At 51.0% G+C, this 11,465-nt stretch overlaps 1 protein-coding gene across 6 annotated transcripts in view; it reads left to right on the forward strand.

Moving 5' to 3' along the window:
• Window positions 1-8,743, forward strand: part of CAMKK2 (calcium/calmodulin dependent protein kinase kinase 2) — a 45,304-nt gene extending 36,561 nt beyond the window's left edge. For 3 of the 6 annotated variants that reach the window (XM_084762702.1, XM_084762700.1, XM_084762701.1), the window contains 3 exons: window positions 1,937-2,037; window positions 2,468-2,510; window positions 5,609-8,743. In XM_084762702.1, coding sequence (XP_084618828.1) covers window positions 1,937-2,037; window positions 2,468-2,510; window positions 5,609-5,779 — 315 coding nt within the window. In that variant the 3' untranslated portion in view covers window positions 5,780-8,743. The remainder of the gene's footprint in view (window positions 1-1,936; window positions 2,038-2,467; window positions 2,511-5,608) is intronic. The other 3 variants (XM_084762705.1, XM_084762703.1, XM_084762704.1) reach the window with 2 other exon arrangements.
• Window positions 8,744-11,465: the final 2,722 nt, after the last annotated feature.

Consider the following 11,465-nt stretch of genomic DNA (forward strand, 5'->3'; position numbering starts at 1 on the left):
AACATGGACCCCGAGAGCAGCCTTCCCATGGGATGAGAGGCCTGTGCAGGGGTGAGGGGAGGCTGAAAGAAAGGGGAGCCAGGGAGGAACACCAGCCAAAGCTCAGAGGAAGGGGCCGCTCCGTCCGCAAGCCCACTGGCGCTTCGCTGTGCCCAGATCTGTCAGTCACTATAAGAGCTACCCTGTGGATGTGGCTTTTATTCTCAGGTGGTTTTCCTTGCCTCTAACCATTTCAAAGTAAACTCTCCGTTGGCGTTTGGGATGCTTCCAATACAGTAAGGTCTTTCTGCGGCTGAGTTGTTTCATCACATCCTAAGGAACCGCAGTTCCCCATCCTTCCTCCCCCTCGTAGGTGGCCACTGGTCGGCTCTCTTCCTCTGTTGATCTCCTGTGCTGGACATTGGCTATCAGGGGAATCCTGTGCCGTGTGGCCTTTTGTGTCTGGCTTCTTTGACTAGTGTCACATTTCCGAGGCTCCCCTGTGCTGTAGCAATATGGGTGCTCCATTTCCTTGGTGACTAAGTACTATACACACGTGCTTGTCCATTTCCCAACTGGTGGACATTTGAGTATTTCTACCTTTTTTGTAAGTCAGTGCTTTTTTCCTTCCTTCCTTCCTTTAGGTTTAAATTTAAGATTCTAGTCACTTGTGTGTGCATGTGTGACTGTGTGTGGCTGCACCAGTGCATACCAGAAGCTAGAGTTGGAAGCACACTCGGATACACACACAAGCCCAGAAACCTGAGTTCAAATCCCCAGGCCCATGTAAAAAGTCAGACCAATCTTAACACACCCCCCTGACTAGAAGATGCGAGGCAGATGGGAGAATCATCTGGAAGCTCCCTTGCCAGCCAGCTAACCTGTCATACATGGAAGGAGAGGGTTAATAGCAGGGGTTGACCTCTGACCCCCACACATGCATGTATACTCCACCAACAGCACAAATAAAAAATCAGAAAACTTTTTAGGGGCTGGAGAGATGGCTCAGCAGTTAAGAGCACCGACTGTTTTTTCAGACCTGGGTTCAGTTCCCAGTACCCACATGGCAGCTTACAACTGTCAGGGCCTTCCAGCAGATCCACCACCCTTTTAAATTAAGGAACAAATAGACATAAAAGGCCAGTCAAAGTACGGCTCCGTTCATAGGAAGTGCCCAGAATGGGTGAATCCATACGGACGGGAAGATTTGCAGTTGCCAAGGGCTGTGAGGCAAAGGGTACAGGGACTACTGACGGGTGTTGGGTTTCTCTTTAGGGTAACATAAATCTGACACTGGATCAAGGAGATGTGCATGCACTAAAAACCATTCAGTTGTATGTATTTGGTTTCCATATCTATAAACTCAGTCTATCACCGATCAGAAATAACATGAAAAAGGAAAATTGGTTTTGCACCAAACATGTAAACCTGACTTGTCATGCCCTAACTGATAGGGTCTGAATGTCGACGGTGTTTATATTGTGTTCGATGTTTCAGGTTAGCTAGGGATGGTTTAAAGTACCTTGGGGCGGGGGGTGGGGGGGTGGGGGGTGGGCACACAGAGGTTATATATAGACACTGAACTCTTAACATGATAAGCTTATCTGTGCGAATTCAATCTCAATTTTGAGAACTCTTCATCTCTTCCCCAAGAATTATCCTGATGGAAATACCTTGTTTCTGGTTGGGTGGAGTAGGGCGGCCTCTGGTGACTTTCAGCAGTGGCACAGCCCACACTCCTGGAGACTGTGTTAGAGCCAGCAGCCTGGACCCCTGGGCAGCCAGGGAGCAAGCTGTCCCCAGGCTCGGGATGGCTCCAGCCGACAGCTCCTGGGTAGGAAGGGCCTGCCAGAGTCAGGAGCCTTGGGAGCTGGCAGGGAGCAGCCGGGAGAAGAAGGTGCTAGGAATCTTCCTCTGTGGGGCGGCCATCACTGCTCTCTGCCTTCTCCCTCCTCAGATCTTAGTAAAGACCATGATTCGGAAGCGCTCTTTCGGGAACCCATTTGAGGGCAGCCGGCGGGAGGAACGTTCCTTGTCAGCGCCCGGAAACCTGCTCACGTGAGTGACCCCCCATCTTCCTTCCAGTCTGGGGGGTGGAGGATACTAGAAGCTGGGCCTGGGCCATCCCAGGAGAGACACACGGTTGCTCTTGTGTCCTCAGCGCAGCCAGCCTCCGTCTGTTGGCAGGGCAGCCCCCCTGTCCACCTTCCTGTGAGGACTTACTCTTTCACTGGGGGTCTCTGGGTTTAGCACTGGGTAGCAGCACATGTTCTGTGGCCCCAGAAACATGAGTGTTCTAGGGGCATTGCGATAGATGTGTCACATAATCCCACTCTGGGACTTTCTACGTGAACACACCACCTGTTCAAAAAGACCACGTGGGTACGGGCCTTATGTGGCAAACGCAGGGGTCTGCTAACTCTAGGGTGCAGGGGGCATTCCCAGGGTCCCTTCTCACTTCCCTTTCCCCTTCCTCTGGCAATTCCAGCAAAAAACCAACCAGGGAGTGGGAGCCCTTGTCTGAGCCCAAGGTAATGCCTGTCTGCCTGCCTGTGCCATCGCCTCCCCTCCGCTGGGGCCTGGGGGCGGGCAGCTCCACCAGGCAGATGTGCCTTCAGCCTGAGCTGCTGCGTGCTGCGCCTGGCTCACTGAGGAGGGCCTCTGGGTTGGGTCCCACGGTGTGTGATGCATGTGGGCTGGGCTGCGGTGCATGGCGCTCCACCAGGAATGCCTGTAAATTGACTCAGGCCTTCAGGCCCAACTGGACGGCTGCGTCCCCATGCACGTGGGTGGCGCTGAAAGTGTGTTCTGGCTGTGCTCCAGGTGTGCACACGGAGCGTAGGGCAGGCCTGCTGCATTCTGTGACTCTTAATGGGGTCTCCTCTGCAACTCTGGGGGTTTAAACCTACAACTAATCATAGCAGGATCTGGGTCCTCCTGCCTGCATATCTAGGCCAGTGTTTGGGGCAGATGAACGCTTTTGCCCCTGTGTAGTGGGGCGGACTTGTTTGGTAACCCTGTTCCCCTGAGTGCCTCCCCTGCTCAGGGTAGATACCACAGTGTCTGTCTCACTGACCATGATGAGGCTGCCTGATTCCCGGGAGCCCCTCTCAGCCACTTCTGCTGTTAAAAATAACTTTATTGGGGTCAGGGAGATCATTCATTTGTGTGTTTTCCACACAAGCACGGGCACTTGAGTTCAATCCCCCAAAACCCATGTAAGATGCCGTGTAAGATAGCGTAAGCTTCCTGAGGAGGAGGAGACAGGCAGATCACTGGAGCTCACTGTTTAGTCAGCCTAGCTGCAAAAAATAAAGTGGACAGTACCTGCGGAAAGTGCCTCCATACATGTGTGGACAAGAACACACACACAGTGGCCTCCATACATGTGTGAACATGTACATATACACAGTGGCTTCCATACATATGTGAACATGTACACACACACACACAGTGGCCTCCATACATTTGGGAACATGTACGTATACACAGTGGCTTCCATACACGTTTGAGCAAGTATACACACACAGTGGCCTCCATACATGCGTGAACATGTACATATACACAGTGGCTTCCATACACATGTGAACATGTACACACACAGTGGCCTCCATACGCGTGTGAACATGTACACACACACACAGTGCCCTCCATACACATGTGAGCATGTACACGCACACACAGTGGCTTGGTCAAAGGCTGGGGCTGTAGGTCTTTGGTAGAAAGTGCTTGGCCAGCAGCACAAAGCCGTGGGATTCATCCCCAACACCGCAAGGCGAGTGAAAAGCTGAGTTTTACTGAGCGACGGCGCTCCAGAGGTCAGCACAGCGTACAACTGAAGTGAGCCCAGCTGTGCAGCTGTCAGGACCGGTGTGACCCATTCCTCCTCTGAGCTCTGTCCACTCAAGTCTTGTTTCCCAGCATCCACGGAGGCACATTCAGCTTTCTATACATTTGTGCTTTTCGCAGGGTTTCTGGCTTTCATGTCTGGCTTCCTTCTCTCCGCAGCACGTTTTCTACGCGGGGCAGCATAGGGCAGTGCTTCATTCCTTCTCATACCTGAGTCCTGTTTAGATGCGTGGCAATACCTGGGTCCCTTGCTGGACGGGGTTTCTGTCTTGGCTGTCACAAATGAATGAGCCTGCTGTGGTCACTTGTGTGCGATGGGAACTTTTTTCTCTTCACTGGGAATTGCCTCATGTGAGGACGTTCATTGGCCACCTGGGGCTCATGTGACGTAAGAGAACACCTGCTGTTTGGGAGGGTTGTTTTGAGAGAAGTCATCTCTTGAGGAGAGCCAGGAAGATACGTCTGAATTAGCAGCTAGGCAGATGGCCACCTTGTCCCCACCTTGTCCCCAGATGACCTGTGGCCCCACCTTTGTGTTATGAGAAATGGAAGCCTTTCCTGGGCTTCTCTTTCTCTGTGGTAAGGCCTGCCAAAACCAAGGCTGCCTCTCAACAGACTGTGAGCAAGCCTGTTCTTTGTTCTTTTCTTTTCTCTCTCTCTCTCTCTCTCTCTCTCTCTCTCTCTCTCTCTCTCTCTCTCTCTCTCTCTCTTGGTTTTTCGAGGCAGGGTTTCTCTGTATAGCCTTTCCTGTCCTGGACTCTTTGTAGACCAGGCTGGCCTCGAACTCGCAGCGATCGCCTGCCTCTGCCTCCCAAGTGCTGGGATTAAAGGTGTGCACGCCACCACACCCAGCTGTTTGTTGTTTTCATTGAGATCAAAATGGCAAGATTCCAGCAGAGGAGATAGTCTCCCAGTGCCCTACTGCCCCTCATGCCCTTGTCCTCAGACACAGATCGCCCTAGGGTTACCTGCAAGGGCTTGGAATCTATAGGGCTTTATTCATGGAGATCCTGGGCCCAGGCCTGCGGGCAGTGAGACCCAGCCTGCACCAGCCAGCAGCTTCGAGGGCAGGGAGGGCAGGCATCTTTCCCAGGAGCACAAGATCAGATAATTTAATTCCCAGACGTAGGTGTTTCTTTCTTAGGGACACATGAACCACAGTTTACCTTCCCCATGTAGGAACAGAGTCCCCTGGTTGGGTAGGAAACACAGATGATTGTCAAGAGCTAGACAGTAGCCCTGAGTGACAAGGCCAGTGGCTTTTCCTACATGGTGGACTCTGCTTGAAGGAAGCTTGGGGCCGCGTCCCCTCCTTAGAGCGCCCCTTCTGTCTGCTGGAACTCCACCCACTTCTGGCCTTCCTGTGAGCCTGGGTGATGGGCCCCATGTACCAGGCCACTTCACACAGGTCCTTGTCACTGTCCCAGGAAGTCACTGTGGTATGACTCAGGTCAGGTGTCACAGTCTCTGCCCCACAAGACACTCCTAGCCTAGAGGGTAGAGGAAGGCGAGAGTGCTGCAGACCTACACCCCACTGTAGGACCTCACGATGATTTGGGGTGTTCCATGGGTAGCTTGGCACCTGTTTTATAGTTTTCTGCTATTTCTCCATTTTACAAGGGAGGCTTTGAAATATTTAAGTGAACAAGTAGAAATGGGGAGACGGTCTGAAAGATCAGATGTGACACATGGTAGCAGAGGCATGCAAAGGTGGGGGACAGGGCAGGGCGCTGCCGTCGTTTCTCCAAGCCTTAATGCTGATTTTTTGTTCGGCGAGCAGGAAGCAAGGCAGCGAAGACAGCCTCCAGGGCCCCGAGCCAGCCCCTGTAGGGGAGGAGGAAGTACCCTTGTGAAAGGTGGTCCCTGCGTGGAAAGTTGGGGGGTCCCGGCCTCTGACTCCCCACCACGCATGCTTCCACTGCAGCCCGAGGAGGCGATGGAGCCGGAGTAACTGCCTGGACCACCCGACCTCGCATGCCTGGCTGTGTGGCCCTGCACGGGGCTGCTGCACCCTGCGTTTCCATAGCAGCATGTCCTACGGAAACCAAGCACGTGTGTAGAGCCTTGACTGTCATCTCTGGTTATCTACTTTTTTGTTTCGTTTTCGTTTTGTTTTTGTGGTTTTTCCTTTTTTTCTTTTTTCTTTTTCTTTTTCTTTCTTTCTTTTTTCTTTTTATTTTTCTTTCTTTTTTCTTTTTCTTTTTTTTCTTTTTTTTTCCTTTGTTGTCTAAGGGGACAAAGAAAAAAAAAAAAAGGACTTGACTCCATGACGTCGACTTTGGCCACTGGCTGGCTGGACCGGCGGGTGTGAGGAGTTGCAAACCGAAACCAACATGCATTTTGGGACAATTGCTTTTTAAAATGTTTTTATGCCAAAAAAACACAAAAACTCTTCCGTTGTGAATTCGGAACCATGTCAGATGACCTAGGTGAATGTGTGTGGGGTTTGAGTTGCATGGAAAATCAAGTTGGGAAACTCCTGCTGGCTGGGGTCGCACTTGAGAGGGAGTGACCCATGTATAAACCCCATGCCTCGGCACCTTCCAGAAGCACGGAAGTACAGGGCTAGCCCTCAGTAGCTGCAGGGAACTTCAATGTAATTTATTTGTAATGAGGACTTTTTAAGTGGGGTTTTGTTTTGTTTTTTTAATTGGTAAAATTATAGTCAGGAAAACTAAAAGGGCTTGAAGGTGAAATGCTCGAGGGCACTTTGCAACTCTGGAAGAGCATTCAGAAGGTTTGCCTGGAGGCCTGAGCGTGTTTCTTCACGTTAGCTGCTCGCCGTGGGCTTCTGAGGCCATCAGCTAAGCTAGTTCTCTCTGTAAATTGGCAAAAACTTCAGGGTGATGTCTGCTCTCTCATGTACATTACATGGCTTAAGACTCCACAGATGTTTCCAAGCCTGACTAGCCTGAACTCTGGATAAGTTCAGAAGTTACATACAGGAGCTTCCAGGAGCTGTGTCCCGGCCGGCGTCCACGGTGCGGCTGTGTGACGGGGACTGAGAGCTGGTGAAACCTCTGCCTGTATATTAGCAGCTTCGCTTGTCTGTTACCTGTGTATTCTAGAGACTGTTGGGTTTCTTCCCTCTTTAAATACTGTCTGGTTGATTTAGTAAGTGAAACATCAGTTTTCCACGGGCCACTCAGGCAACACTGTCACTCAGCTTAGGCACAAATGGCTATCCTTAGGATCAGAGCTTCAGCGTGAACCACACAGTGACATCAGGGCACCACTGTAGAGAGAAAAGTGTCGAAGCAGGAGCATTCCTCAGGGCAAAGGGCCAGACCCTTCGGGAGCTAACACGGATCTCTGACTTTCAGCGGATATTGGAAGTCTGGGTTTCCGGGTGTGACTACCCAGGGCCACAGAGGAAAATAGCAAGTTTAAAAGGGCTTCCAGACTCAGCTTTCCAGTGCTTTGGAGTGATCTAGTAGACTGTCTTGTCACTAACACGGCCCAGAACACTGCCTTCTGGTAGTCTTGTCTGGTGAGGCTCCGTGCAGGGTCTTCCTGATGCAGGGTCTTCCTGCAGAGGCAGGAGTGAGGCTCGCCCCCTCCGCCTGGTGTTTGCAGAGTCCACATGTTCCTGGCTTTCGTGGGGTTTCTTAAGCTCTTGACTGCAGTTTAGCCAGACTTTCCTTGCTGTCACATAAGCTGTTAGAATTCGGGCAAAGACTCCAGTGTAGGGAGGGTCCTCTTACCTGCTTGCATTGTCATTGTGATCAAGTACTTCCTGTCATTTTCCCTTTTTTAAATTGAAGGAGAAACAGCCCAGTAGCTACACACCTTCTGGCTGCAGATGGGGTTCAGCCAGTTTGCAATAAGCACCTTGTGGTGGTTACAGCCAGCAGGTCCTGATGCTCAGTCCCAGCCCGCCTGTCCGGACATGGCCAAGGGGCCTGCCTGAGGAGGGCAGGCTTTGTGTGGAGCACTACAGAACTCCTCCTGTGTTTACATAACCCTCCTGGGCAATGCCATTTCTTCCCACCTTGCATTCAGGGTGTCTTACTCGGATGGATTGCCCAGCTGGTCAGGCAGAAGGAGAGGTCTACGTGGGTAACTTTTTTTTCCCTCAAAAAAAATGTCAAGATAGGCTGTGGAGAGGAGTGGCCGCCTTCTCCCCCGCCCTACCCAGCTGCTGTGGAAAGTACAAGTGGTCTGACCATAACTAGAACCTTAGAGCACAAATGTTTTCAAAAGCTCATCAGCGAGGGGAGAAGCCATCAGCAGCATTTCTGTGTGGTCAGAGGATACCCACAATTCCTTCCGTAGCTGGCTCACCCACGATTAATGTGTGAGCAACCTGGGCCTGCACCTAAGGCCTTGAAGGAAGCACAAGCCCCATCCTTTTTCTCTGTCTCTCCTGCCGCCCCCACACTTGCCCCAGGCTGCCAGGGGTTCCCTGACACCTTACAGAGCCCTTTGTTGTCCCTTGAGGTTACAGAGGCCACCTCCCCACTGGTTTGGTCTTTCCATGGGACAGAGCTCTTACCCTGGAATCTTTCTAGAATTGGGAGAACATCTATACGAGTCAACAGCAGGTTAGGCCTGCGGCTCTCGCCTGCCTGTCTTCCAGGGGATGTACTTTACGTTGCCAGGTGGAACCAGAGGCCCCGTGTGCTCCCAAGGTGCTAGGGAACGGAGGTTGTTGGTTCCTCTCTTCTCCAGCTTCATGGGCCAAGTTTCGTGGGACTTTGGACTTTTATATTTGGTGACCAATACCCTCTGCTTCTGTTTTATCCCTTCAACCTCTCTACTATGCATTTTCCTTTTTATCAGGTGTACAAAGTTAAATACTGTGTATTTATCACTTACATGAACGTAAGACAAAAGATAAGCTTTCGGTTGTTTTTCCACAGGTGATTAAGCTTCTCTGTAAACTTGAAATAAACAGACAGCAAAATGGTGCAAAGCCTGGGCCTCCTGGGGGTTCTTTGGTTGGTAGCCGCCCCTTTGTCATGTTTCTGCTTACCCCTGTGTCCCTTCCCTTAGGCTGCCAGACAGCAAGTCAGATGCCCCGAGTCACAGCTAACGCAGCTGGCAGATCCCTTGATGCGGGCATGTCCTAGGGTGTCGCTTCTCAGCGTGATTCTGAGACCAGCTGTAGCCACAGTTCTGCCCGCTCCTGGGTCCCATGTAAACTGCTCCCAGGTGAGCCGCCCGAAGGTGCAAGTGTGAAGGTAAGGGTAGGATTCAGTGGGGCTGGACAGGCGAGCAACTGGGAGTGGTTTTCATCCCGTGAGGCACATCCTGGGGCCTGGCATTGTTTTCCTGGATTTGAACTTCGCCTTCTCTTCTCAGGGGATAGGAATGCGAAATCTGAGAAAGTCCCATTTTATGCTGCAGAAATATCGATGTTATCTGGTGTGGTGCATCTGCTGCTAATCCCAGTACTTGGGAGGCAGAGGCAGGAGGATTCCAAGTTCAAGGCCAGTCTGGGCTGCATGGTCAGCGTCTAAGAGTAAGGAATAGAGGTCCTTAAGAGTCAAGGGAAGAGCAGGGCGGTGGTGGCGCAGCCTGTAATCCCAGCACTCGGGAGGCAGAGCCAGGTGGATCTCTGTGAGTTTGAGGCCAGCCTGGTCTACAAAGCGAGTCCAGGACAGCCAAGGCTACACAGAGAAACTCTGTCTCAAAAAGAAAAGAAAAAAAAAAAAAAAAAGAGAGAGAAAGAAAAACAAAAATAAAGTCAAGAGGAGGTTCCTGTTCAGAAGTGCCGCTTGAGGACCTGAGGATGTGGAAGAGCCAATTCTTGGGGTACATCACTGTTCATCACCCCAACACTTTAAGGCATTCAAGGAGTCTTGGGAGCCCACTCATGCATATGAGGATGAGGGGATCCTGTCATCAACGCACACGTAAGAGTTAGCACCAGGGTGTGCCCATGAGCAGAGATGCATCCCAGTGCAAGATGGCCCATGTAAGTGAAGCAAACGGTGCCCCAGACATCCATCCCTCACCCCTGAACATAACAAGATGCCATCTCGGCCCCCAGGGGAGTGAACAAAGCATGTCCTAGTCTGTGTGTTATGGGCACAGAGTGCCCATAAATGCCTACTATGCAAAGAATAGAAGTCCCCCAAATGTCTGGAGGCCTAGAAGTCCACAATCACCATTCCTGCAGATTTTGGGTCTGATGAAGACTGCTCTGCTTCCAGGATGATGTCCAGCACATGGAAGGACCACAAAGGCATGAATCCCTCAGTTAAGCCCTTTGATAAGGCACTTAATCCCATTCATGAAGAGTGCTTGTGGCTCAGTCCCCTCCAAGAGGCCCCACCCCTCATCCTGCCGCATCCAAGATCCAGTTTCTAAAGTGGGAAGGGGGTAGGGGGTGGAGGGGGAAGAGACATTCTAACCAAGTCAGCATTGATAAAACTCCAGTTCCATTTGATCTGTGTTTAGGCAGCACCTGAAATGTCATTTCTATGTGCACGTGTGTCCTGGTTGCCCGTGAAGGCGAGAGGCAGGTGTCAGAGCCCCTAGAGCTGGGATTACAATCAGCTGTGATGCTCCTGATGTGGTGCTGGGAACTGAACTCAGACTGTCTGCAAGAGCAGGAGGGGCTCTTAACCATGTAGCCACCTTCAGTGCCTTGTGAACATGTAATAAAAACAAAACAGCAGGGTGGTGGGGACAGTGACAGTGGTGCACACCTTTGGTCCCAGCTGGCACTCAGAGGCGGAGGCAGGCCGATCTGAGTTCAAGGCCAGCCTGGTCTACAGAGTGAATTCCAAACATCCAGGGCTACACAGAGAAACCCAGTTTCAAGAAAACAAGAAACAAACAAACAAACAAACAAACAAAACAAGCGAAACTACAAAACAGTTTTGGTAAAACCATCTCATAATTCTTGTGCCCCACGCTGCCACCTACTGTAAAAGCAAGAAAAGCCCAGGCTAGTCGTTTATTCAGAAGAAACAGAACGTTCCTAACCTATCATAGCTCCGAGTATTCAGAAAGGAAAGGGGAGGGAAGTTTTTCACTGTTCAGAATGAAGCCAATGTGGTATTGGCTTCAGGCTGGAAATGGCTCCGCTCACATTCATATGGTAGCAAGAGAGATGCAGTCGGTCCTCTTTCGAGGTGTGAAAATAATAAGGGAGATAAGCCACGCCCCTGAAATTGTGTTGCCCAAAGAACAGTAGACTTGTTTGTTTGTTTGTTTGTTTGTTTGTTTGTTTTCTGTGTAGTCTTGGTTGTCCTGGACTTAATTTGTAGACCAGGCTGGCCTTGAACTCACAGAGATTTGCCTGCCTCTGCCTCCCGGAGTGATGGGATTAAGGGTGTGTATCACCACGCCCAGCTCCTGATAGCTGTTTCATATGAAAATATCATCTATGGAAAATGTTTTTTCCACAAGAACATAACCTAATGGAGACCACAGCTCTTAAGCTTGTGACGGTTACAATAGGGGAAACAGACATTCCAAAAGCAAGGCTCCAGGCTGTAGGTCAGTGGCAGAGCACTCGCCTAGCACACACTAGATGCAGACTTCCATTCCTAGCACCGTAAAAAGCAAAACTTCTTGCCGGAAGCAATCTGAGAGCAGGCTAGCCCACTGCAGAGGTGGTCACTGAGGTCAGATATTGACAGGAGGCGGCTATTGAGAGAGGGTGGAGAGTGAGTGCAGGAGGT

This window comes from Acomys minous, assembly GCF_964271855.1.
Source record: "Acomys minous genome assembly, chromosome: 16".
Lineage (NCBI taxonomy): Eukaryota > Metazoa > Chordata > Mammalia > Rodentia > Muridae > Acomys > Acomys minous.